This window comes from Fringilla coelebs (assembly GCF_963513975.1).
Source record: "Fringilla coelebs genome assembly, chromosome: 6".
Classification (NCBI taxonomy): Eukaryota; Metazoa; Chordata; class Aves; order Passeriformes; family Fringillidae; genus Fringilla; species Fringilla coelebs.
In genome coordinates, this window is record NC_140034.1 from 7225836 (window position 1) to 7253832 (window position 27997).

Genomic DNA, 27997 nt, shown 5'->3' on the forward strand with positions numbered 1-27997 from the left:
ACTCACATCCTCATTTATTCTAACACTTGAATTGGCCTGTGATCATCTCCACGTTCGTGGATAGGATGGGAATCATGACAGAAACAAAGGATACAAAGAAAGTTGTGTTCACTTTGATTATAATCAATCAGTTGGGATTAGCACAAGAAACGAATGGTAAAGAGGGGGAAGGAAAAGGCTGTGTTGAAATATTCAGCTGAAGAGAGACTGGGTGCAGTCATCTTGTGAGGCAACATTTTCAATAGTGAGAATGATAAAAAATCCAAGCACCTTGTTTCTGCTGTAAAGAGAAGCTTTAGCAGTTGGGAGTGACCAAGAGGATTAAAGCACAGGTCAAACCAATGAGATCAGGAATGGTGAACCTAATTCCTGTTCTGAGGGCAGTAAACACATGGGTTACAGCACTGTTCTGTGACTTCATAAGTAGCAAATGTGTTTGCCACATGTCCTCCCTCACCTCCTCAGGCCAGTGCTGGGAGAGTTGGTGTCAAAGACAGCCAAGTATAAATTTTAAGACCATGTGGTGATCCAGAGGAGCACAGCAGCAATATTTTATTGTTCCTTTCTCTTTTTAATGCTTTCAGAATGCTCTGGAGGAGGCATGTAGGGCTGGTGAGCTTTACACCAAGGCCCTTCAGAGGGCTGCCACGTTCCTGGAGGACTGTGAAGCTCCAGCCCAGGCTGCTGCAGCAGAGCTTTGTGGCTCAGTGGAGATCTGTCAGACTCCACACTGGAAAGAGGAAGAGTTTAACTCAGCAAAGACTGACTTAGAAAACCTGCACTCCAAGCTGAAAAGCCTAGTGAAGCCAGAAGACCAAGTATGTCTGGAAAATGCTGTAAGAGAACTGGTGGAAAGGAGTTTGGCATTAAGGAAGAAGGCTCAAAGAAAGGAAGCTGATGAGCAGAGGTGGGTTTAAGAGATCTCCATGGATCTTGTTCCTTATTGTGAGAAACTTGACCAAAAATAAATCCAGTGTTATTTTTGCTCTGATAGAAATTCAGGTAGTCAGAAATTCCAGCAGCAAGAAAGGTGAGCATTCCTGTTGTTCTCAGGTGTGGTTGTTAAGGAAGGAAAAATTAGTAGCAATATGGCTGTAGCACTGTAAGTTAGTAGCAATTTTTGCCAGACAAAAGCCATATTGCTACTAATTTACAGTGCAGTCACTTCTTGCATATTCCAAAATGTGAGGTTGAGTGGGGGTCACAGGGTGCCAGAATCAGAAGAAAGCACATTTCTAGTCTGTAGTGCAGTGCTGGTGGAGGTCAGAATAGTTTTCTGAGGGTCCCTAATTCAATTCATGTTTTCCATAGGCTGTTCTGGTGGCTTGGGAAGGTAAAACCCAAACAAGGCACAGGCTGTGGTTTCCTTCCTTCAGGTACAGAAGAAATCTGGAGGGCCTTCAGATACATGCATAGAAAAAGTTTGGGAGAGAGAGTAAAGGATTTTTAAACTGCTTGATCATGTTCCAGTGATCAGTACCTCAGGTATCAAACCTGAAGTGTTAACTATAACTTGGAAACAGTCAGGACTAGTAGTTCAAAAGGTTTTTTTAAAACTTTTATTCTGTTGGGCCTTATGGTTGGAGAGAGGAACAACAACAACAACAACAACAAATTTTAATTGATCCATTCATTGTTTCATGCAGGTATTTTGAAAAACACAAAAGCTACATAGAAACCAAAGATAAAGTATGTGATAATCTTAAGAAACTGGAAAAGATGCTGAGACAGTCTTTGTCTAAGGTTCCGATGTCTTATAAAGAAGCTTTGGAGTATTTGGAAGAAAGCAAGGTAAGAAAGGCTCTGAAGAAGTTGAAAAGCTCATGCAAAACTAATGCAGCTATGCATACCATGTGACATGATAGTAGGGAGAAGTGGAATTCTTTATCCTATATTTATGTATATATAAAACCACAGAATATTTTAATATGTTATATACTTGTTAAAACAGCAGGTACAATAGATCATGTGAAATGAGTATATCTTACTGCTCTAAAAATGAGACTTTTATTTACTCCATCTTTCTCCACAGCCTTAGCCAACAGAACTCCCTCATTATGACCATATTTTACCAGCTCAGTGGAGTGATTGCAATTTTCCTAGAGGATCCTAATCATGTTACTGAATACCTCATTAGTACTCCTGACTGTAGCATTTTATTTATTGATGTGTTTGTTTTTCCTGTAAGATTTTAGTCGCCAGCATTGACTCTGCTGAAGAGGATCTGGTGAAGCTGAGGCAGATCTTTGGAGAGATGATGAGGTTATGCAGAGGAAGTGACAGGGCCCTGGGCAGGATTGTTACAGTGCTGTGGGAAAACTGGCTGGGTTTGCTTGAGGCAGCCAAAGGGCTGGAAATTACCTGTGAAGAACTAAAGCAGGAATGGAAATTCATCAATGAAGAGGTGAGTTGCTCAACATCTATAATTTTGGGGTGTGGAGATGGGACTGTGAGTAAAATGGCCTGTGAAGGGCTGAGATCAGGGCAGAACATAAATTCCCACCCTTTGTTGAACCCAGAGTCAGAAAAGGTGGGGGTATTTATTCAGTCCTCTGAACCCAGAGCAACTCTGCACATGTGCTTTGTTAAAGCAAACTCAGAGGTTTTGTCACTCTTCAAAGGTTCAAGTTCTGACTGTGTAATTCCCAGTAGTTAGTGACCCGTGTGAGTAAATGAACAATGTAACTTCAGGTGGTGGAACAAAAAAGCACTTTATCTCATGCTCTGCCATGGTGTTTACTTAGCTGGAACGAGAAACAATCATTCTCGATAAGCTCCAGGAAGAACAGCCAGAAAGCCTTAAAGAGAAGGAAAAGGCCACCAGGGAGGAGCTGGTGGAGTTACTGGATTTTGTGAACTCATTTGAAGAAAACATCAACCAGCAACAGCTCCTCTTACTCTTGCTTCTTCACCGGATAAGAAACATCCTGAATGCACCTGAAAATGCTGAGGGGGAGGCTGCCCTCCCTGCCTTGGCTGAGATAAAGGCAATGCAGGAGCGCTGTAAAAAGTAAGTGGGGAGAAACTTCTGTTGAAAATATGAGATAGGACTATTCACAAGCACAGGATTTTACTGGGTATCAAAGAATATATGAAAGCTGTAATGCAGTTAAAATGACAATAAATGCTCTCCTGGGTCAGACCAATGCTCCATCTCACCCTTCTGCTGTCTCCAGTATTGGGGAATATTGTTTAGGGAGAAGACCTGAGCTGGGCCCTATCTTTTGTGGGCTGCAATTTGTTTTCAAATGCAGTAGGAATCAAGGAGCAATAGTCAGTTCTAGAGGTTCCAAGTGCTTGTGAATTTTAATATCTTCCGCTTTTAAGAAAATCAGACCGTGTGCATTTTGCAACAATGCAACTTTCATCTGAGTGCCACTGTCTAAAATTCTCCCAAGATGTTTTTTTTACAAATCTGATGATTGTATTCACCCTTCTCTGGGTTTGCTTTTGGACATGGTAATCTTTGTGAATAACATCTGCTCTGCCAACATCTTCAGACTGAGAACCTGACCTCTGCTATTTAAATATGCCTGCTCTCTGGTTTGCTCTACCGAATAGCACTATCTGAGAACTCACTGTAGAAAAACTGAGATAAAGTGACATAAAACTCATAGATTTAATAGCAGAAAAACCCCCTGAATTACAGACAAATGTGATTCTGGATATATACCTATATAATATCTGTGTTAAGCATGCTCTTTGCTCCTACTTAGAGTTTAAACAATGTATTCTTTCTGGTCATCTTGCATAGGTTGTACAAAAAAGCTCAAGACCATAAAGAATCTGTGAAAGCTGAGATTCAAGAGAGGAACAAGGTCACTGAAGAAATAAGTGCTGTGACAAATGCATTACAGAATGCTGCATCTGTGTTATTGCAGGATGCTGATGGAAAGGCGGAACAGCTGGAGGTTGGTAACAGCTCTAAACCTATGAGCCAGTATTGCTGTGGTGGGACCTTGGATTTGTCTAAAAGGGCTGGTTTTCTATTTAAAATTATTTAGACTTAGAATTTAGAGTTGTGTCTGCTTTTTTACAGAGTTCTTTTTGTCCAGAAGGAAATTTTCCTACTGCAGGTGCTTTATGCCTGCTCTTTTCCCTCACATCCAAACTTTGCTACTCTGAGCACCTAAAACTCACCCAAAAGTGAGTTAAGACCTTGTTCCTGTTTCTGACAGCAATGGTACAAGCAAATGCTAGCACCAGTCTCATCAAATGATCTCTTTTTAGCAGTATGTCACAGCAGGCCTGTTCCTTTTGAGAAGACTGAGCTGAAAGGATTGAAGAATTCATTAATTTTACAAAGTCCAAACACCAGTGAGGCAAAATCTGCAGGGCAATTTCGTCCCTTATTTCCAAAGAAAATCTAGTTCCTATGAAATTTATAGCATTAGTCAGGAATCCACTGCACCTATTGATTGGAAATATCTATTTCATTTTGAGATGACAAACCTGATTTAGCTTGGCAAAAGTTTTAAATTCACCCAGACAGATGAAAAGGGGGGAGGGTTATTATCTCATCCCTTAGGAAGAAATTGGGATGGTTTTGATAGGTATCTGCTTTCCAGCTAAATAATCTGTGAAATGTGAGCATGGAGTAATATACAGAAACCAGTTTGCAGGGACATGCTTTATTTTGGAGACAAGAGTTGTAACTGATTCTTTCCAGTTCAGGTCAGGGAATCTGTGAACTCTCATAAATATTGGCACAATCTTAATTGGGCCATTTGACAACAGCAGCCTTCTCCCTGGGAGAATGAGGCATGCAGCTGTTTCATGGTTTTGAGGGTTTGGGCTTTTTTAACACCAGATCCAGTTGTTGTGGGATGACAGGAAATTCATCAATTTCAGTGACTTACATATTTCTTCTGTCTGTTGCATTTGTATGAAGGAAAAGATTCCCAAGTGAAGACTATGAATTAGTGGATTACCATTACTCCTGATGGAAAAAGCAAAGGCAGTTAATTTTGGTGTCTTTCATTGCCTGGTAGGAGGTTTAGATAATTTTTCCCAATAACTTGAGTTAACATTTGAGTTTCTCAAACAGCTGAGCACGGGGGAAAGGAACCATAAAGCCAGCAAACAGAACATTCCAACTTGAAACTCTAGAAAACCTTCCAAACAAATGAATTTCTTCATTCTTCCTGCAGGAGGACTTAGCTTGGATTTTATTTCTAGGCCACAGGCTATAGACAGTTGTTCAAGTTTCTATCTCATAAAACCTACATTCTTTGTGCAGAACTGGAAACTACTGTTTTGAGAGGAGCCTGCTGTGCTGCTCTGCATAATTGCCTGAAAGCAGACACTTCAGCCTGAAACCTGTTGCTTTTTGTGGCCTTTGTGTTGTTTATAATAATGAAGGGATGGACGTTGGCTATTAAACTCTTTGAAAGGGAAAAATGCACTTTTGGCAAAAGGGAGAGCACAAAGGTTAACATTTAATCATAGGAGCTCTTCAGATGGTCCCTTGGCTGTGGCTGTCAATGAACGTCAGTGCGTCACTTCCCCAGCATGGAGCAGTATCAGGTTTAATTAATTCTTACAGATTGAAAAGCATCATTTGATTAAATGAGTCAGTATTGCTTAGAGTTTATCTGCCTGCAGAGGTAATCAAATCAGGTTTGATATCACAAACCAAATTTTTTCCACACCATAATCATGGTAGGAAATATAAAACACATTACGTATGTGTGTGTATGCACATATTTATGTACATATACACACATGCACTCAGTAAAAACTGGGTAAAACTGCTGAAGTTACTCTCTTAATTTTGTAGGAGCTTCAGAATGTGATTGACAGAGAGAGACAAGCTCTGGAGGATATAATGGATAAACTTCGGATCAAGTATTCTGAAATGTACACAATAGTCCCTGCAGAGATTGAAACACAGCTGGAGGACTGCAAGAAAGTATTGAATGACCTAGAAGAGAAGGTAACTGTTGATGTGGTTTTCATATTCATCTATTTGCAATGTATAAATCATTCCTCATGCTTAGGTCTCTTTTTAGAATAATCTTATGGTAAGCAATGTCAATATAAAATTTTAATTTTTTTTGTTAAAAATGGACGTGGCAGAATTTTTTCCCATAATTTTTAATGTTATATGGATACTGTCTTCTTTCTAATCTGATTCTTAAACTGAGACCTAGTAGTCAAAGTTAACTGCAAAGTTTGCATAGCTTACATGAGAAAATATTTTCAGAACTAGGTTAAAAAAGGACTTTGGAACAGGATTTTTTAAAAATGTAATTTGCACAAATGGTAGGGTGTCATGACATTGTTCTTTTTGCCACCTCTGAGAACATGATCGCCTTCCTTTAAAATCAGGGAATTTAAATGACTGAATCCCATTGCATCAGATTTTTGCAATATATTCTATCTACAAGGGATATAAGCAGTCTGCTGAAAGCAAAATTAAGCAAAATTGGAGTAATACTCTGTTTGGGGTCAAATTTTTAGCCTGATACAATTACCATTATTGTTACTTACTCATTCATGTTATTTAAAAAAAAAAACAACCCCTTTTCAGTTCTCATATTTCAGAAATAATAATGTTCAATCCTAATTTTTAAGGTTAAATCTCAGTTAATTTGATACAATTTGAAAGTTTAATAGAACAGTTTTGAAATCCAGTTAACTTCTAAGTGTCTATCAAATTACTCATTTTATCTTATGTAAAATATTAAGCAGCATATTAACTAAAGCTTATGAGCTTTAATTTGGTTAACTTTATGGTTTCTGTTTCAAAATGGGACTAGTCTCTTCAGAACCAAGAACTGGGAGGAAAGAAGAGAAGGAAAGCAAAACAGTGTTTATGCTTTGGGGTTTTTTTGTTATTTACTGTTTCATTTACCAAGATATAAAAGGTTATCCCAAAGCACACATTACCTGTTGGAGTGAAAGAACTGGTCCTGGAAGCTAGATAACGTTTGCTTTTTAAATTTAGATATTGGAAAACATTATAAACTACCTTGGAATTTTTCAAAATGCATTTAGGAAACAAAAAAATCATGGTGGAACTGGAGGTCAGTTCAGTTACATATTAGGAGATACCAGCATGTGTTAAATTGAATTGTCATATTTTAATGTCATTCTGCTTTCTTCTAAACCTGCAAACCAAAAAATGAAAATAAATTGTATGTTTGATGCCATAAATAATGAATTTTATCTCAGTAAGAAGTATTGAAATTAAAATCCTGCTTTGCTGATGACCAGAGCATTGACTGATGCAGTGTTTTTATCCTGAAGAAACAGATGAAGTCAGAGCTTGATCTGTTTACTCATTTCTAGCTGTGTCACATCACTCATACATTATTCTCTTTTATTTTGGAAGCTGGCACTACAATTACAGACAATTTTCCATGTTTGGTATATTCCAGGATAGTGATGATGGTCAAGTGTTCAGTGATTACAGCCTGAATTCCTTTTTCCAAGGAGTCTCAGGCACTAAGTGCAGACTGACTTCATGGGTTTTGTGGTATAAGCAGGAGTATTTCAGAAGAGCCCTCTAGTTCTTTCTGTATATATTTATCTTGATTAATGAAATTTTAACAATACAACATTGTACTTTTTTGAGAGGTTGGTTGGAATCTATAAATGATAATAAAATTAAGAAATGAGTTGATAACTCATTAACTAAAATGGTCTTAATTCCTCATCCCACAACAAGATTAAAGTATTTCAGTACTATGAGCTTCAAACTAAAATAGCTATTAAATAAAATTATTATTAAAATTAAACTTAAAATGGTTATTAAAAATAAGTGTTAAATTAAAAATCTTTGACATCAAGGCAGCATGAAACTGCTCAGTGTGCATTTCCTCATTAATCCTAGGGCTGCAGCACACAAAGAATTTACCACAATTTAATGATTTCCTGGGGCTTGGCTGACCCTGGCAGCCAGCAGGGTTTAGTGAGAAAAGATGTCACTTTTGGGCAAGATGAAGGACTTTTTCACTCCCTGCACTTCATCTAGTCCCTAGTAGCCTGGTAGCTTATGCTGTGCTGCTCAGTCCTGTGCTCAGGCAATTACTCAACTTCAGCTTTGAGAGTTTTTCTCTTTCCACAGAAAATCAGGACCTCGAGTGCACCAATTTTTCATTTCTGTGGAGTTCTGCAGAGTCAAATTAAGTTCCTCAGACCTTTCTATTTTGGTGATAAATCTCCAAGTTTATATAGAGAAATTGGCTGTGCATTGATGCACTTGGATATTCCCTTATTTGTTACATGGAAGTCACTGCTGTCAGCTGAGACACAAAGGTGCCATTCTGGGTTTCTTACAGCATCAATCCAACTGTGACCCTTCCCACCATGCAGCATGAGCAGCCTCTGTCAGAGATGAGAGCAGGGTGAAGCAAAGCACCCAGGGAGCTGCAGTGCCTCAGTTCTTCTTTCCTCAAGGATTGCTTTTCTGAGCCAGGCATTTTTTAATGACAGCAAATTAGTGAACAACATGTAGATGTCGAACCTGCTCATGTTAATGCTTCTCCCTCTGAGTGTAGCTCCATTCCAATGTTTTTGACTGACTTGTTAAGAGAAACAAAAAGAATTGGAATATTTTTTGGTAAGGTGGTGCACAGAAACAAGCAGATCTTTGTAATCTCCCCCGTTGTTTTCTCTTTGCTCTGTCAGGTTAGCTCTGAAATCTTGCAGAACTCTCCTCAGTACATGCTGAAAAGAAAAGCAGAAACTATTAACAATGGCCTTCAAGCTATTGAAAAGATGTTACAACAGAAGAGTGAAAACATTTCAAAAGCCAAAGAAGTTCAGAAGGTAATCTTGCCAAAAAAATAATCTGTGGGTGTTAAAAGATTTTTGATTATTTTTACAAAGCCTAGTTTAGCATAAAAGTGGTCTTCCATTCATTTTATGTCTGTAAAAGAAGTACAAGCAAGCATTTAACTGGTGAATATTTATAAATTCTCACTGGAAAATCCATGTTTTTTTCAACTGTGAATCACACCAGGAGATGCAAAGTGTTCTCTTCTCATCGTGTCAGTTCTGAAACCTTTGCAACTCATGTTCCACATGAAGAACAAATAATGCTGCTGTTATCTTTGAGCCTGACATTCTATTCCATTTCCCTTCTCTCTACATGCAGCAAATTTGGGATATGCTGGACCTGTGGCATTACAAACTCAATGAGCTGGATGCAGAAGTGCAGGACATAGTGGAGCAGGATTCCTGCCATGCACAGGAGCTGATGGACATCCTGGTGGCCCCCCTGCAGCAGTACCAGCAGGTCTCCCAGCGTGCTGAGCGCAGAACTGCCATTCTCAACAAGGTACCTGCAAATAGAACAGCTTTTACAGCTTTTTAAAAATCCAGTCCTATCAAAAAACAGGCTGAGGGCTTTGCATGAAGCATCATCAGAGGCTGTCAAATGAGTAGAGTCAGTAGCCTGCTGTGGCAAGGCTGATTGTAGCTGGGGTTTCTGGAGTGGCTACCCCAAAGGACTGGCTCAAGCCATGGCTGAGGGGTTTCAAATGGTGAATTCTTGCCCCTGGGTGGGTGTTGGGGTGGTTCTCTCAGACTCTGCTAATGGGCTGTCTATTAAAGTGTAAATGTCATATAAATTGTGACAATGCCCCCATAAAATGTAAACATGCAAGCAGCAAAATTAGTTTGGTGAGAGGGGGTAGCCTGAAATCATGAAACTCTTTCAGAAATTACTTTGGTGAGAGGGGATAGCCTGAAATCATGAAACTCTTTCAGAAAAATGGTTTTTATTTCACCATGCTAATTTAACTGACCATGATGCAAATGCATCCTGTTTTATTTTAATCTTCTTCATAGATGCATTTATCTGATACAATGAAGTAAATGACGTGTGACTTTCTGTAAAATTCTGTCATTTCCTAGGCCACCAGCAAGATGGAAGAATATGAGGAGCACTTGAAGAATGTGAAAGATTGGATAGAAAGCACCAACAGTTTGCTAAGACCTGATGCTCAGCACGACTCTGCAAAAAGCTTACACAAGCATACTGATGAGCTCCAGGTAAGAGTTGATGCAGATAAATGCTCCTGTTGGCAGTTGTTGCTCTGTACAGATGCAGTTTTCCATTTTTAATTGTTACTGACATAAGTAATTTACCATTTTCAGTAAATCCTTTAACTGAAAAATAGTTATAGTTGAGACTCATGAAATACAGATGGTGTTTTGTGCTGGACACACCTATCTTGTGCAAGTGCTGAACTGTTGTACAACTTCCAGAAATGTGTGATTGTCTTCTGTAACCCTGCTGAGTGGCTAGGGTCAGTTTTTACTGCCTGCATATATAGGATTCTTTCTGTATTGTATGTGAGCCAAAAAGGCAGAGTGCTGGTTTATTGATGTCTGTGTGCAAGATGGAAACTTTGAAGTGACTTGTGGTTTGGAAGGCTGTGCTCACTGTTTCTTGAAGGTAATTCTGATTGGTAATTTCAAAAATTGGATGTTTGTAATACTGCAGGGCCAGGGCCAAAAAAAGAAATTCTTGGAATTTTGTACTAATTTGAGTTTTCTGTGCATCCACTCCTTGGCTCAGATCAAGTGAGAAAACTGGTGTTCTAAGCAGATTTTTGTAGTAAGACTTGTAAGAATTTTGACAGGAAGTAGCTGCCCATTCTGGGCTGATATGTTACAAAAGCCACAATGGGGAGAATGTGATTTCCAAAACCCATGAACGTTTTTTGTGGCAAAAGCTTATTGTCTCCTGTGCTTGTGAAGTGGAATGTTTTGTTTGTCCTGGGCTGTGAAACCAGTGGGTTTGGAAATACGCCCTAGGCTGGCATTAAAGTGGAAATGTGCATTCAGTGCTTTCCTTCACACACCACCCAGATAAATGGATCATTTCTTGCAGCCCTCACTGTTCTTCATGACAACATTCACTGCAGTTCACCCAGGTCATTGCAGGGAGACTTCACATCACACACAACTAGCATGATATTTTTTGGAGCATTTTGTTCCTTCTAATCCTTACCTCTATAACTTTAATGTTCCACGGTGGTGTATCAAACTTAACTCCTGTTTTGTCTCCAGATGGCTTTGGAAGACTCAGAGCAAAAGCAAAATCTTCTGCATGGTATCTTCATGGAGCTGGAGGAGCTGTCACCAGTCTTTGAAACTGAGAGTGTAATGCAACAGCTGAATGAAATAGATGTTCAAGTAGCAGCTTTACAGCATGAGATTGCAGAGATTCTTCCACAAATCCTGCATGTGGCTGATGTAAGTCTGGGTGGCCCATAAGTGCCTTTTATCAGAGCCTTCATCATGTTAGGAAATGCAGATTATATCACCTGCCTGGAAAACAGGGTGTAGTGCTGGTTGTTGTAGGTGTGCCAAGCAAGGAAATTAATTTTTTGTAAACAAACCATCAGAAAGCATTTGGTAACTAATTAAGCTGTAAAGCTCAGGATTAGCACAGGATGTAGGAGGAAAGGCTGGGATGGGAGCCTGGGTTGATTCATCCCAGAGAAGCTTGGGGGTGAGAGGTTGATATTGCTGCTGTTTGCTGCTGCATGATGGGAGATGACAGACAGGATTGGGCAGGATCTTCTTGGGGTGTTCAGTAACAGACCCCAAGTGTAACAAAGGAAATTTCATCTACATAGTAGGAAGGATTTTAATTTTTTTTTTCTTGCAGTGAGATTAATCAAACACTAGATCAGGGGCTCCAAGCAAGGGTAATATTCCCACCTCAAGAGATACCCAAATCTCAGCAGGATCAGACCCCAATTGTTCTGGTTTGATGGGTAGCAGAGACCTTTCAAGGTCCCTTCCAGCCTGATCTGCTCTGTGACTGTCTCTGTGAGAGTTCACAAACAGCTGTCTGTGGGTTCCTTTTCCATCTGACATAAGTCTCTTCCTACTGGAAGCTGCACCAGTGTAATTATAGCACTTTCCTATTCTGAGAACTATCACCACTGGAAAAATTGTCTTCTCACTACTGGTAATTTCTAATGTGAATTTTTAAGGAAATTTCAGTTCTATATTCAGGGTTTAAAACAGAACAGATGATCTTGAATATTTAATTCCTTTAGAAGTTGTGACTAAAAGTAATTTATAACAACTAGCCTTTTGATTGATAGTATCCATTAACATAGCCTGCATATGCTGCACTAATTTTTCAGTATTTCTTTTTAAATTTAAATGAAAGACAGAAATGCTAGTTGATTTTGGTGTTTGGGCTGTCTACAAATACTCTTTGTTACCAAAATCTAGGAGCTGGATGCCATTGAATCTCATGTGAAAGTGTTTGAGAAGGATGTTGCAGAAATGAAGACAATCCTGTCATCAGAAGATCTGTTAGAATTTTCTCCTAAAGACCAACTTAAACATGGACAGGTCTGTGGAAACTCTGATCTAGGCTTTTTTTCCTGATCAATATAAACCCTGAGGTGTGACTGTTGAGAGAAGCACAGTCATGGTTTGAACACAAAACACTTGAAATTAAAGCACTGTTGAGAATGTGTGCACAGGGAACTCGAGTGTGTAACTGAAGCACATGTCAGGCATAGCTGCCACATTTGAGGATCTCCATTTTTTGGGAAGTTTATGGCTTGATTTTCAAGAGACACTTGCTGCACACTGCTCCACCTGGCGCCAAATGGAAATTTGAAGTTAGAAAATTAGGCCTTGTTTTTCCAAAAATGGAGGCAAAATTTAACAGATGATTCTTTTATTTCACACCACATACAGTCCACAGTGTTATCTGCCTAAAATACAAAAAGCATGGGTTCAGTTTCAGGTGAGGAATAAAAATGTTATCATACCTCTCATAGCAGTGTAACTCATAGCAAAGCTGTGCAGCTTGGTTACCCAGAGAACAATTTGTAATAACTACATTACATGGAAAAACTAAAGTAATACTTCTTCTGGAAAATGATGTTCACCTACTTCCTTACTGTAAAGCAAAGCCTTTACAAAAAATTCCTGATGCAGTCTGCTTATGAATGAGAGAGTAAGCATCTCTATTTCCACTGGGGCATTTTAAAATAAAATCTACCTGAGAAGGAGATTAACAAAGGTGTTAGTAATTAAAAGTTCTGTAGGTGGTTTGTATTTATATTATTTTTTTTCTTCTGGAGTTCCCTGCTGAATGAGGTCCCAGTAGGATTTCATATTTCCTAAGGAGAACCAAGAAGTTTTGAGCTGCTATTGCCATTCTGTCTTTCATAAATTGATTACTGAGTCTTGCATAAAACATGTATTGTGCTATGAAACTGCATAACACAATGCTGTTCATCCCAGACTGATCAAGGTGGTTGTAAACTGTGCATTTACTCCAAGTATTGTGGCATGAAATGCTCTCCTTGACAGTAGAGCCATATTCAGGGGTTTCTGCTGACTTCTGTCTTGGTTCATTATCTCACCTCTGTTGATAAGACTGCTTTTAGGACCATCATAAAATGACTTACTGGCTCGACAAAAGACAAAAACCATAATTTGCCTAGAGTGACATCAAAGAATTTGCACCATTTTAACTCTCTTCACTGCCAGTGATGTTCTGCTTTGAAATGAGCTGCTTAGTAAATAGCAACTGATCTGAATGTGAGCCTTTTTTGTCACCATGCAAACTTTGTATATACAGAAAAAACAGAATTGTAAATATAACTTATATCTTCGTCTTGCTTTAGACAACCTTAATGTGGATCTTCATTTATTTATTCCAAGAACAAGAATCACAGAATCACAGAATATTCTGAGTTGTGAGGGACCCACAAGGATCATAGAGTCCAGCTCTTAAATGAATGCCTCATATGCGGATTAAATTTTCTTCCTTCTTAAATGGGAAACTCACCAAAGAGAGCTTTTGCTCATCATTAGTGTAGTATAAATTTGTGGTGTTGATTTTTCTAACTCAATATTACATCCATTATCTCTGTTCTATCCTGACAGGTTATACTTGAGCATGTTGGTCCCATGCAGAAAACTATTGTTCATATACAGTCCTATGAAGATGCTCTTCAGCTGCCAGGGCTGAAAATGCAACCTTTCTCAGTCTTCCAAAGAGCAAGACAACTCTTGAGAGAACTGAAGAAATTAGAAAAAATTACTAAGGAACAAAATGAGCTACTGGAGGTAATTGATTTTTTTTCCTGTGATCACCTGTACCACCTTTTTTTAAAGTAATTTTGATCTTTAAACCCTATTGCTTTTGCAGCCATATAGTTACACCTACTGTGTCTTCTGTGTAATGGTTTTGGGAATTATTTTGTTCTGGGTTTTTTTTTCCCCTATTTAATTTGATCCTGCAACAAAGCACACTGAATAGTCTTGACATGCATTTCAGTTTTCCAATTCAGTCACAGCTGACAACATACTGTAGAAGGAAGGAGGGAAGGCTCAGCTGCTGCACTGGTGATTGAAATCCAGTGTTAAATTCAGGCACTCACCAACTCCTGAAACTCACCTTGACCATGGAAATTCTGGTTGACAGCCATTAGACAGCAATTGCTAACATCAGAAAGTCTTTTACTAATCCAAATCAGTGAGCCAGGAAATTGGCCATTCCCTACAGCTGTGTTGTGGTTAATTCACTGTTTGAGGCAGGCCAGCTTGTGTTGGGGTCTTGGAGATGCTGCTGGCCAGGACAGGTTTGGACACAGAAGGGAAACAGCAACAGGAGAAGGCAAAGCAGGCCTGTCAGGGAGTGTTAACTCAGGGGCAGGGAGAGCTGTGGAACAGCCCCAAACCTGAGGGAGTCTCTGTGCAGCACTTCACTGAGCAATGTGGTTGTACCAGCTCAGGGAAGTTTTAGTTCAGGAGCTGGTCATGCTCCAGTGCTGGGCTGGAGGAAGTCTGGAGTTCTGTAACACAGGTTCCCACCACAGCAAGGAGTTAAAGTTCTCATGTGACCCATCCATTTCTTGGCAGGATGCTGACAGCAGCTGGAGGAATGTTACATTATCTCTGCTGATTTGGTTTTCCTAAGCTATTAGGGTAAAGCAGAATGCTGTAAAACATCTGAGCATTTCAGAGGCCAGGCAGACAAGTGGCAGATATAACAGGCATGTCCTTTTTGATTTTCACTTTGAGAAATCAGGAGCAGAACACAAAGAGAAAAACTCAAACCTGCCACATGAGTAGTGCAAGCTTGGAGTAGGAAAAAAGCAGTGACTATATTAGATCTGTATAATCCCTACAGTCTCCTTTTTTTTTTTTTTAGTCCATACAATTTCTTTGGTCCAAAAAATGGATGTGGTAAAATGTACCTTTTTTAGAGTTGCCAGATCAAATAATGGAGAATTTTCAAAACACTTTAAAAGCATCAGAAAACAGGGTGCTTTCCATTTATCAATTGTTCTAATAACACTTTTAACTGGTTTTTGTGCAATATTAGGTCAAATTTTAGATTTTTCTCCTTTTTGTAAAGCTATGACCTTTTTTTGCTCAGCATTTGCCTTTAACTTGTAAACACCCAACAATCTGTAGCTGAGTGAAATTTCTTTGTGAGAAAACAGATTGGAAAAATTGCAATTCTTGGCAACTAGTGTATCAAACTGTGCAAAAGAGATTTTCCAGTGCAGTTGAATGGGTTGAAAGCAGCAGTACTACAATACAAATGTAGCCCCAGCTAAGGTGTAACAAAGGATAAAGCTATTAAACCATGGCATTTTGAGTGCTGCATTAAAAAGGTGGTGATAATCCTTCTAGAGAGGAAAGCAAATGGGAGCCAAGCTTCCTGTACAAATATATACATTTTTTCCCCCCCAGGGATTAGTCTTTGGATGAGTTTGCCCATAGTTTGCTATGGATGAGGCAATGGAATATTGCACCAGTAACTTTTGTATAATTAAGTTGCATTGTAACACCTGAAACAGTAAGTCAGAAACAAAGCCTGAAAATGCAGGAGTTTAAGTGACTTAGTTCTCTGTTGAATGTTGCCCTCTGTTTTTTTATTATGGTCTGTTAACTTCCACACCTAAATAACGTCATCAGGAAGAAGATTTGGAAGCCACATCTGCTTCTACTGGTTTTCAGTGCAAGAAAGTGGTATTATTTGCATATCTGATTGATTTACTGGTCTCATTTTCACTAAGCTCTTCCAAAACAAATACACTGTGGGTAGGTGGACCTTTTCCATGGGTAGGTCTTCTGGAGTTACCAAGATATGAAAAGTAAAGAGCAACTGTTAACAAGGAAATAACTCAAAAGAAAGGCAGCACTTGTAGGAAGAAATTCAGTCCCACACATATCGTATAATTTGTTCTGTTGGATTAAGAATAGAATCAGATTTTCTTTTCCCTGAGTAGAAGGCAGAAACTAATTAATTATCTTTAGGTAAGTGACTATATTCACATATTGGTCCATGACAGAAGACACTGGAGTCTGTATACAAAATATTCAGACTCTTTAGTTAGTCTAGGAAATTTGAGGTAGGGCTCAATTTATTACTAAATTTATTACTCAATTTACTAAATTTATTACTCACTTTATTACTAAACAGTTCTATTCATATCAAATTAAAGGAGTGATTAAGAGAATCTTCCTTTTAGGAGGTCGTCTTTTACTTTCTCATTAAAGCTGAGCAGAAGACCTATTCCTTTTTCTTTCCTCTCTGTTTCTTGCCTGTGGCACTAAGATTATAGGCCACAAATATCTTCCCCTTCAAATTTGCTTTCTTTTTTTTAAGTGAGAAAAATAATTTCTTCTCACTTTTAATACCTGTAAAATAAGAATGGTTATTTAGAACCTTATTAGCCTGCATTTTCTTGAGAGGGAGTGCTGCTATGAAGAAGTGACTGAAGAAATGGCACTGTTGCTGTTGATAGCAGGAGAGACTCTGCTCTGTGAACACTTTGCAGTCAGGTCTTTGACCTGTTGGGTCATTCAGGTGCTGCTGACAGCACAGGAGGATCAAGCCTGTTGACTTCATTGTTTCTTTATTACCTTTTACAGGCACCTGAGGAACAGCCCTTTGTTGTTCTTTGTTTGTCAGCCTCTGGGTCCAGAAACACAGAGCCACCAAGTGCTGTGCATATTCAGTGTTTTCACAAGATATTCTGACTTGTAGATGTGACAGTTTCTTAATGACCTGAGACATCATGACAGGCTGTGGCTGACAAATATGAGTGTGTGGGGAGATTGCCCATTTCTGCATGGACAGCAGAGCCTGGGGGGGCAATGAGATTTTGCTGTCACTGTCAAATGACTAAAAGTGAATTTGGCTGTTTATTACATATAATGTGTTTTCCTATAAGCCATGTAAACAGAAGTTTACATGTTGGGAATGCTTATCATTTTTATTGGAAGTATTCAAATAGTCAGTGTGGTTGGGTTATCCTCTGAGCTGCAGTGTTTGCCTGGTGTACAGCACAGGTAATTATGATCAGTTTCATTTTTGGTTTTGCAGAACTGGCTGGCAGTAAAGACTTGATCACCAGTAAAAACCAGTTAGGCTTTCTACTTGGTATGAAACCCTTTAATTTCTCTCTTTTTCACAACCTTTTATAAGTTGTAATGGATCTGGTAAAATCTGCTCCATTCAATAGCCAAATTCATAGTTCTGCTCTGGAGCTCCTAGACAGAGTCCTCCACCATACTTCACCTTGTGAGTAGAGCAGCTTGTTTGTCTTTAGCAAGTGAATAATAAACTTAGTGAGGGATGGGGTTGTGCAAAGTTAGCAGAGCAAATACAGATTCTAGTACACAACTGCAGGTACAAAGGAGGCTTCAGTACTCTTCAGTTCAACTTTGTTTCCTTACTGACTTGTTTGTTTATGTACTCCTTATTTCAAAATTATTTATGGAGATTACCATTTCACAGGAAACTGTAAAGAAAACAGAAGAATGTGAGCAAGAAATTGAAAAGTTGAAACAACTCCTAAAGAACAATTTGGGTGAAATATCCCATGAAGATCAACCAGAGGCTCAGAAGACTCCCTGTCCAGAGGTGGGTTTCATTCTTTTCATTCCTTATCCTGCCTAACACCAATCATGATGATGCAGAGCACTGAGAAATAGTGGTGTGCTTCCCTTCTCCACCACAGTGAAGCAGGCAATTGAATGCCATAGTGTGACCATACAATTTATGACAATTAATATTACTTTGCAAGTTGGGGATATCTTTCATAGTATACTCCTTACTGATTTTGGTGTGTCATTTGTGCCTATATCAGCTTGGAAGAAAAATTGGGTGCTGTTTTCACAATAGCTGTTTTGGTGAAACAATATGCAGTGCTGAGAGCTTATCTGTGCTAAGCATCATGCTAATTTTCCTGAGGTGGCAGCTTGGGATAGTGCCTAAGGAGAGAACCAAGTCCCTTTCTGATGACTGGTCATGCAGTGCTACTTTTGGGGATTCTGGTTAGGGTTAGATCCATTAGACTCCTTTCTTTGTCCTCACTGTGTTTTCATCACTGGTAAACATGTGTTGCTTTTCTCTCTACAGTCAGCTGCTTTCTGTAATGGATGAATTGATGTTTTTAATGCAAAAATAAGATGTGTTTTAAGGATAGCACTGCAGGAAATTACTAATTAAATGTAATAACTATTTATAAAGTGCCTCTGAAATGCTCAGTTTTTTCCAGTCAGTCACAGTAAAGTTAATACACTTACATTGTACTTGCCTAATAACTATAATCACTCAGTAGGCTCCTAAGTACATAGCTGCTCTGCTGTCAGCTGGTTGGATGTTGGAGGCTTGATGTAGTGCTCAGCATGACTCATTTCCTGGTTCTTCCTTGTTTTTGTCTCTGAGTGTAGGATTTTATGTTTAATAGTTCTTGTTTTAGCAGGAAACTTGGCAGATACAGCATTGCATGAATAGAAGTGGGCAGTGGAATCGCCCATCTTACTGGAGGATTTCAGAAAAAGAAGTGATTTTAAGAAAGAGTTGGTTTCTGAGGAGGTTATGGCTAATTAAGTTTGCAAAAGAGTAGCTGGCAAATCTATGCTGGCAAGTCTCCTGTAGTGAAATAAATAGATATACTGTTCCTAATAGGCATTGATGAAACCATGCCAAATTGTCATGGATGTCTGTTTCTTCATTTCAGTGTTTTCTTTCCTTTACCTTTGGATTATTTTATCTTGTGGTTTTGAGTGTACAAAAGGAAAAAAGCTTTCTCAGAGAAGAGTTCCCATGTCCTTTGAAAATTTGCTGGAGTTCTTCCCTCCACCTTTGCTGTCATGCTGCCACCCCAGAGCTATTAACAGAAGCTGTAGTGGAGACAGGAGCAGCAGTCTCACTGCTTTCATCTGCCACAGATTATTACCTGCATCACATCACTAATGACAGAGCATGGTGTGGAGCCAGTGCTGTTCTCACTTCAGGCCTGGCATCAAAGCTTGCTGTGATCAACTAAGCCCAGTGTGTGCAAAGGGATATTTAGCCAGGTTTCAGTCTTCTGAGCAGGTAACAATGCTTCAAAGAGCTTTAGCACTTTCAGTAATGGAGGAGTAGGGCAATTCATTCCATATCCTGTCTTACTCTGTTATTTGCTGGGATTTCTTGATTCACCTGGAGGCTGGGTGGTGAGGAAGGCCCTGGAGAAAACTCTAAGGGCAGAACACTGGTTGGAGGAGTAGTCATGGCCAGGAAGGAAACCAAGACAGATTTATTTCCCCCTCTGTTAGTGCAGTTACTCGGGTTATTGTTTAGTCTCTGCAGAACGTTAAATATTTTCCTTAAGCTTTGTTGGGGTCCATTTCTTTCTCCCAGTATCACATTCAAAGACATGGGATAATTTCTGCCCTAGCCACATCCCCAACACCCACCAAATGATTTGTTTCCTTCGGGCCAGCTTCAGCAAAGACTGAGCCCTGAGCTACCCTCATTTGCTGTCTTTGCCCTCCTCAGGGCTTTCCCAAGTGTTCAGTGTCAGGCTGCCAGGGAAGGTGCTTGGAAGTAACATCACCTGCTGTGACACACAGAGCAATGTGACCCATCTGCATTCCCTTGGTCCTGGAGGAAGCTGCTGTTCTCATGGATATGCAGGATCTAGTTAGAATTTATTCCAGCCTGCCACATTTCCTTCCACACACTGCCAACTTCTGCATCACAAGTGGCAAGGGCTGTCCTGAGCTGGATCTGTTGCTGTTGGTTTGCATGTACCTGAACATCTCCTGCAGTGACAATGGGGAACTGTCCCAAAGCCCAGAAAAAGGAAAAGGGGGAAATAGCCCCAGTACCAGTAAGATGCATCCCTGGTGTCATCTGCTACATTGCTGTTTGATAAATGAGAAAAATGGATGCTTACAGATGTTGTTGCTCCTTAGGGAGAAATGGAAGCTGTAAAAGAAGAAATCATAAAGCTGTGCCAAAGAAAGGAAGATTTCCTTACCAGGATGAAGAATTCCATGTCTGAGCTTCACCAGTGCCTACAGCAAGAAGTGCCTGAAGCAGCAGATGAACCTCCAGGCTCTGTATTAGCCCAGAGTGACCTGATTGGGACTGATGTTTCTCCTCAGCAGGTAAGTGATCACTCACCTGGGGACCAAAGAGGGGAGGTAAATAACCCTTCCTGCTCCTGGAGGAGTGGCATGTGACAGAGGAGCACCCCTGTCCCTGTGAATCAATAGTGTCTCTCCTCCCCTTTGTGTTCAGAAGGACTGAGTGTGAGGAGAAGGTAGGAGAGGTGAGCCTCTGGTTATTTCTTAGCATCTTTCACTTTCAACATGAAGTTTGTATCAATCAACAGCAAAATGCTCCGTGTGTAGTTTTGTTGATAGCCAGTTGTTCTGGGATTTTCAATAAATTATTTTCATGGGGCAAAATGAAAATTTGTCCCTTTTGTAGCTGTGCTGTTGAAACTTAACAGCATCAAATCCCAATTTTCAGAGGTGCTTAGAACCTGCAGCTTTCAGTCACTTTAATGTAGGTTGCCAGATGTTCAGTGCTTCTCCAAAAGTGGATTTCAAGTGGTAAATTTGTTTTGGTTTGCAGGCAGAAGTGAAGAGGCTTTTGCTGTTCTTGTCATGATTAATTGGGTTGTCTCTCTGTGTTTTTGTAGTTGAAAAAAAGAGGAGTGATATCTCTTCTGCCTTCCTTAGATGAGGAATCAGAAGACTGTTCTGTACACAGCAAGGTGAGTCCAGTGTATTTTGTGTGTGTGTGTATATATGTATGTGTGTGTCTGTGTGTATGTATATATGTGTGTGTGTGTGTATATATATACACAGCTGTGTATGTAAGGTAGAAGATTTTGGTAAAGCAGAAATTATGAAAAATGTGAAAATCTGGAGTATTTCAGAGCAATTTAAATTATCTGCTATCACTCCAGGATACAAAGGAATTGCACTCAAGCCAGTGGACCAATATTCCAGTGCCAGTATTACACAGCACCTTGTTCTGTGAGGTGTGATCCTGCTTTTGGTAGGATTGCCTGTTTACTAATGTGGAAGTGTTAAAGGCAAAATACGGCCTTAAATACCAATGTTTCCATGTGGAGGTGGATTTCAGAAAGAATTAGACTCTGAAATGCAAAACATAAATAACAGAATTTATTTGTGTGTTTGAACATAAGAAAAAAAAGGGTGTGATTGGACTATTGGGAGAGAATTTTGGACAGAAGTGATTTCTGGTATGTTGGGAGACACTGCCCTACAGGTTGCTCTGAATCTGAGGAGTCTCAGTGCCCAGGTGACCTGCAGAGGGGCAAAGCTAATTGCTTTTGGAAAAAAACTCCATGGCAAGACAGAGCAAAGGAGTTGAAACAGCCTGGAGAGCTTGTGCCTCACTATTGATCCAAGCACTTCAGTTTCAGGGTTTCTCACTCTGTACCTTCACTGGTGCAATTTTCTTTACATGTAGGACTTCTCTGGGGACAAGACAGGAGATAGTGTCTTGTTGGTTTGGTGGTTGTTGATTTGTTTGGGGTTTTTTTTCAGGTTATTTTTTTCTTTTTTAATATTATAAAAAATGAGAATATTCTGCAGTCTCTAGAGAACATTATCAGTGTCATCCAGCTGCCACTCATCGTGCAGCAGAACTATAGAGCAAGAAGAGAGGTGGGATTTGGGAAACCCAAATATGGATAGATAAACAAGGCAGAAATAGAGCAAAGTGTTATCAGAAGTTTGCAGTGCTTTACATTGCTTGGGGGAATATCTGAGCTTCCTGGTCACAAGCTAAAGCTGAGCTGTTGCTTCTTTCAAAGGGAGGTACAGCCACAGAGAAAGATGCAATCCTTTGGCCTTCAGGAGGAGATGATGAAAGGCTCAAGGAAGACAGTGCAACCTCCTGGTCTTCTGGTACCTTGTCAGATGGCATCATTCAGGTAATGCACTCAGGTTTATCTCTGTGGAGGTGGGAACTCACCTTTGTGGAAAAGATCTGCACAAGTCCTAAGTATGGCTGAAGCCTGCACTGCAAGAGAAGTGTTGGAATGCAGGACAAGGTGGCCATATTCATATCTTCCATCTCACACTAAATTTTTCCATTTAGAATATCTTTTTCTGTTTTACATACTGGTTGGACTCAGTGACCTTAAGCATTTTTTCCAATCTAAATGATTCAATGGTTCTAATTCCTTTTAGCTTCACAAAACCCCCCAAGGGCAGAAATGCACATTTAGTAGCAGCAGCTTGTTTCACTGATTCCTGAAAAGGCTCTGAAAATGTGGGGGATGATTTGTGGAAGAGGTTCTCTTTGTACATGAGAAAATCAGTGTCTGGGACACCCAGTCAGGTACAGTTTTTGTGCCATTCTGTTCTGCTCTTCATGGTGCCACAGTAATGCAATTGTTTGTGTCTGTACATCAGTGCCACAGGCATAACAAAACTGCTCTCTGTGAATATTCTTGGGCCAGGACCACAGTAGGTTGAGTGCTTGCTGCTCTTTGAGGCTTCTCTAGCACAACAAGGCAGTGGGACATAGAATCAGGAAGTCATTTAGGTTGGTAAAGACCTTTAAGATCAAGTCCAACCATAAACCAAACACTGCCAGGTCCACGACTAAACCACGTCCCAAAGTGCCACATCTCCACTACTGCACATCTGTATGGAAGATAAATATTTCCACTGTTGCCTCTCTCTCTCCAGGATGAGGATGTTTTAACTGAATCACACAGCAAACATGATGAAGAAACATCTCTGCAAACTTTGGAGGGCCCTGAAGGTCCTGGCACAGGTGATGGCAGTCTGGCTATGGTGAGTTTGCAGTCCTGACCAAGGTGCCCTCCTGAGTGAGTTGTGTGACCTACCTAGTGGGCAGAGATCCTGGTCCCTTGTGGTTTTGCTACTGGAGTTTGCCTCAGTATGATGTGGGGGGATACCTGCAACCCTTTGTGGGCCTCTTCCTGTTGACTCAGGGTGATAAATTTTCAATTGCTCCTGGAAAGTGCAATTTTTTAGGGAAAAAAATGGAGCATTTTCAGCAAGGAAGCTGCTGTCATTCATACAGGCATGAATGGAGGAGTTTAAGTGATGTAAATATACATCAGCCTTGGAATTTTTAAGTGGCAGTTACAGGAGGAATTGAGGAGCTTGACATGTGTTGCTGCTTTGTGGAAGATATGCAAAGACTGAGAGAAGAGTGGGCAGCAGGTTAAATACAAAAGAGTGTCTGCAGACATGAGTGCTCCAGGAAGGCCAGGAGCAGCAGTCTGGTGGCAGAGCAGCTTCAGCTTTTAGGATCACAGTCCTGGAGTTGTTGAAGTTGGAAGAGACCTCCAGGATCACAGAGTCCAACCATTAACCCAACACCACTGTGCTCAGCACTAAACCAGATCTCTCAGTCCCACATTTTTTGAACACTGCCAGGGGTGGAGATAGCACCACTTCCCTGGGCAGCCTGTTCCAATGCCTGACAACCCTTTCAGTGAAGAATTTTTTTCCAATATCCTGTGGTAGGGGAATTGGAACTAGATGACCATTAAAGGCTCCTTCCTAGCCAAACTGTTCTGTCATTCTGTGATGACACTGATAGTTGGAACAATGCATTTTGACTCTCTTTTTTTCCCTGCCAAATCTCATTTTAATATAAAGCTTGTGCACTAGCACTCAGTTGCCTGAATGTGTGCTCTGGAGCCAGGGGAGCATTCTGTTCTTGTAGTGTTGCTTCATTTACTTACTGAGTACCAGTATTTGCATGTGTGGAGGCTTATACAGACCTGTGCAGCCTTCCAAGTCACTGCTCTTTATCTCCAAGTACTTTGGACTTCTGTTATGGACATGTGCAATGCAATATTGCTTCTTCAAGGAGTGTGTTAAAGAAGAATCGCACAAGACATCCTTAAAAATACACCATGTTTTTATTTTATGGTTTAGAGCCCAAATAAAGCATATTTAACTGTTGGAACTGAGCACACACAAGTAGCTTGTAAGCGTTGTCTAAGAGCTTGTTTTGCAGCTTCCAACTGCATTGCTTCTGTGTGTAACTCCCACAGAAAATATCTCTCCTCAGGGGAGAACAGGTTAATGGTGAGTCATCACTCCCTGTGTGCTCAGGTGTAGCTGCTGTGCTCAGGTAGATCCTTGCAGATGGAAATTGCTGCCTGGAAACCTGTTACACCAGATCTTGGATCACCTGCCTGTTGAGTTTCCTTTCTTTCCTTCTTGGTTTGTGGTTCCCCCCCCATCCCACAAGGCTGGGAATGTGGCGACAGAGTTGTTTTGAGGTTTGTTGTCTCCACACTCTGCAAGTGTGGAAGTTAATCATCTCTCACTGCTAAGGGGAGGGGAGGGAGATTACAAAACCAGGTGGCTCACCAGGCTGCTTTGATGTGCTTTTCTCCAGAGCCAGCAGCCGCCTGCAGTGCCCAACGCCACCCTGGGCTCGCAGACAGCGCTGGATGGAGGGAGGCCCGAGCCAGAATCCATCCTCCTGGTGTGCCAGGCCCAGGTGGCAGAGCTGGAACAATGGCTAGCCAAAACTAAAATGTCCCTGGGCTCAGCCCCTCAGACCCCCCAAAGGCAGCAGATGGTGGAGCCACAGCTTGCTGATTGCCAGGTAAGGAGGTGACACTGCTGCTGCCATCCCCTTCCCTGGGCTGTGTCTGCAGGACACTGTGCCTGCTCCTCTCTCCTGCTTCAGCAGCTCCCTCACCCTCTGCACACAGCAGGTGACTGACTGCTTGGCTTCAGCTTTGCCAGGGTTTGGTTAAAATACCTGGGTTTGGAGTTGGGATCTGTATGCATCCAGGGGATTTAGGTAGAATTCTGGAGTATATGTAAAACTTTGGTATCATTTGGATTATTTTCAAAACCATGGCTGAGTATAGTTTGAATCCTCTATTAAAAGGCAATTTTTCATTGGTCCTGATCATAATAAATCAGCTAGAAACAAAAGAGTATTTTTTTTTTCTTTTGACATTTCCACTTTCTGCTTGTCAGAATGATTTAAAAGACTGGTCTAAGAAGCCTTCCAAACTGCTAGGTTCTACTTTTTCAGTTTTTTCCATAAACTACCAGCACAGAAAAAGAATGGCTTTCCCCCTGCCCTCAGTGAGCAGTGGTGATATTTGTACCTGCTGCTGTGCAGCTTCTTGCCCCCATGGCAGCTGAACAAAAGGAGTGGGTGGAACCTGTTGGTGGAAATGGGAGGAGGAAAACAGGACTGGCACAAAGGGCTGGGTGGGAGGGAGCCCTGGCATGCAGCATGTGCAGATTAAAACAGGCTGAGGCTCCCTGTGGTGCCAGTCTGCTGTGTGCCAGTGGGCTTCAGGCATTGAGCCTACCTAAAGCAACAAATTTCACTCAGAGTACCAAAATGTCCCCATTTTAAATTACTGGGAGACATCACCAGCTGTTTTATTGTTGTTTTGGGTGGTTGTTTTTAATTGGAGTGCCTCTGGGTTTAGGCTGTGATTCAGCCAAGTGCTCAGGTGCTGAACTCTGTGGGAATTAGGATCTGGAGTGCTTTTAAGCAGCTGCCTGTGTCTGAATCCCATTCAGGGTTCCTGTCAGTATAGGCTTCACCAGGGCAGCTCCAGCTGGTGAAAACAAGCAGGCTGAATTCCTGTCAGCTTCAAACAATCTGGCTCAGTGTTAGGACATGAGCTTGGGCAGGGGAAGAAGGTTCTCTAGTCAAGATCTACACAGAAAAATACAGAATGGAAGAGAAACAGTCTCTAGATAAGGGTGTATGATGTAAAGCAATTAATTTATTGCAGTTGATTACTTTGCAGTTGAGTCATGGTACCTTTCTCTATGCTCACCTTAGAATGTGAGTTTAAAGTATGCAGGGATGAACTTTGATTCACAGCAGCTTAGATCAGAAATCAGATCCCAAGAGTTTACAATGGCCTGCCTGTCACATGGAAACATTCCTGTATGTTGGTAGTTCAGCATCATTCCTCCCAAAGAGTGATGTGAGCTGTGTGTGCATTTCCTCTTTCACCCCTTCTGAGGTGTGTTGTCTTCTTGGTTGCATTCAAATGGAGTCTGTCATTTCTGCTGTCCTCTTTTATTACTTGATACCTGAGTTAAGATAACCTCCTGCAGACACTCTTGTTTGAAATAGTTTTAAGACTAACTCTGTATAAAATTTTTTTAATTGTCCAGGATAAAAAGACTACACTGGAGAAAATCTAGGGGGATTGCAGCTATTTCTCTTTTTCCCTGCATGTTTCTCTTCAGACAGGGGAGCTGTGAACATTGACTTCAGAATGTTGTCAGAAAAGGAGGGTTGCACTTCTGAGAATGAGTAATTATCTGCTGTCCCTTCTAGGTGAGGTTATCAGAGATTGAACAAAAGGTCCTTTCTTTACTGGAAGATTGTGGAGATAGTGCAGACTACCAACAAAAGACAGAGGCTCTTTCCTTGAAGCTGAAGGAGGTGAAGCGCAATTTGGAAAATGTCCAGATGATGCTTCAAGACAAGCACAGTGAAGAGCAGGTAAAGCATGTGAATGTTGTGCAGGGCAAGAGTTGAGAGTCCTGGTGCTTTATTGATCTGTGGTTGCAGAAGAGCAGTTAGAGCTCACCATGTGAAGCAAGGAAGGGAGAAATGTCAGAGTTGCCATTATTCTACTTTACAGTGCTGTATAATTACTTGTAGTTTGCAACAAGTAGTGGATTTTTAATGAGCCTCTGAACAGCATCTTTTCTGCTCTAAGTGCTTGGTGACAGAGGTCAGCATTCTGCTAAGAGCACAGGAAAAGGACTTAGGGTTTGGTTTGGTTTTAAATGACTCAAAAAGTCCATGATGTTTATCTGTGACAGTATCAAAGCAGAGAGACCTTTTAGTAATTTTCTCTTTGAAGAATGTTTAAATGCAGTGATTCTGTCAGCTCTCCTGCACCACAGCTGCACAGTCTTTGCTGAGTTACCCAGTGGGTGACTGGCTTCAGAGCTCATTCCTTCTGTTGTGTGAGGGATCAGAGAAGCCCACCTGATGTGTTTGCTTAAGAGCAGCCACAGTCCCTCTGTTGTGAATTAGCACTGGTGAAGGTTTGTGTTGAAATACTTCTGTGAGCACAGACAGATTGAAAATCCAGGTGTGTGACCAGATTTATAAGAAAAAATTGCACATGACTGTATTTTGGTCCAACAAAAAGAAGGGAGGGTTAGTATCACCTAATCTGCTAGCAGGAAAAGCGGAGAAAGCAAAATAACTGTTGGGGGACACATGTGAGGACCTTGGCAGAAGGTTAGAATGGTTAGGATGTTAAAACTTTCAGTAAATTCAAGTGGACAAAAATCTTTGCAAAAGCAGCAGCTGTGTTTCCTGAGCTGCTGATTGTGTGTGGTAACTCCAAGGCAGCTTTTGCCCTTTACCCAGCAGAACCTGTGGGGTTCTGCTCTCTTGTCAAGTCCAGAAGCCTTCCCACAATGGGTGTTTCTTTACAGGTTCCCAGCAGGGAGAGGATGGACCCAGAGCCCCTGGAGATCCTGCACTCTGATGGTTTCAGTAAATCCCAGCTGGCCCTTGCCCAACAGCCTTGGCACAATGGGCTCCAGCAGCCACAGGTAGTGAAATCTCCCCCAGGCCAGGCTGCTCCACGTCCCCTGTGGGCTGGGGGACAGCTGCTCTTACACCTGCTGCAGTTTTCCCTGTGGGATCAATTCTGTCAAGGGTTGGTTCCAGCTGCCCATCTCCTCCAGGATTTGGGGAGTTTGTCAGGTTAGA

At 40.9% G+C, this 27997-nt stretch overlaps 1 protein-coding gene across 1 annotated transcript in view; it reads left to right on the plus strand.

Annotated features, from left to right (window-relative positions):
• Window positions 1-27997, plus strand: part of SYNE2 (spectrin repeat containing nuclear envelope protein 2) — a 175898-nt gene that overhangs the window by 78627 nt on the left and 69274 nt on the right. The window contains 20 exon segments of the mRNA XM_084208589.1: window positions 585-907; window positions 1647-1791; window positions 2189-2404; window positions 2745-3010; window positions 3755-3911; window positions 5780-5935; window positions 8635-8775; window positions 9104-9286; window positions 9865-10002; window positions 11026-11211; window positions 12208-12330; window positions 13885-14067; window positions 17756-17881; window positions 20206-20400; window positions 20940-21014; window positions 22086-22205; window positions 22969-23076; window positions 24665-24877; window positions 26597-26764; window positions 27718-27837. Of these exon segments, the coding sequence (XP_084064715.1) occupies window positions 585-907; window positions 1647-1791; window positions 2189-2404; window positions 2745-3010; window positions 3755-3911; window positions 5780-5935; window positions 8635-8775; window positions 9104-9286; window positions 9865-10002; window positions 11026-11211; window positions 12208-12330; window positions 13885-14067; window positions 17756-17881; window positions 20206-20400; window positions 20940-21014; window positions 22086-22205; window positions 22969-23076; window positions 24665-24877; window positions 26597-26764; window positions 27718-27837 (3342 nt within the window).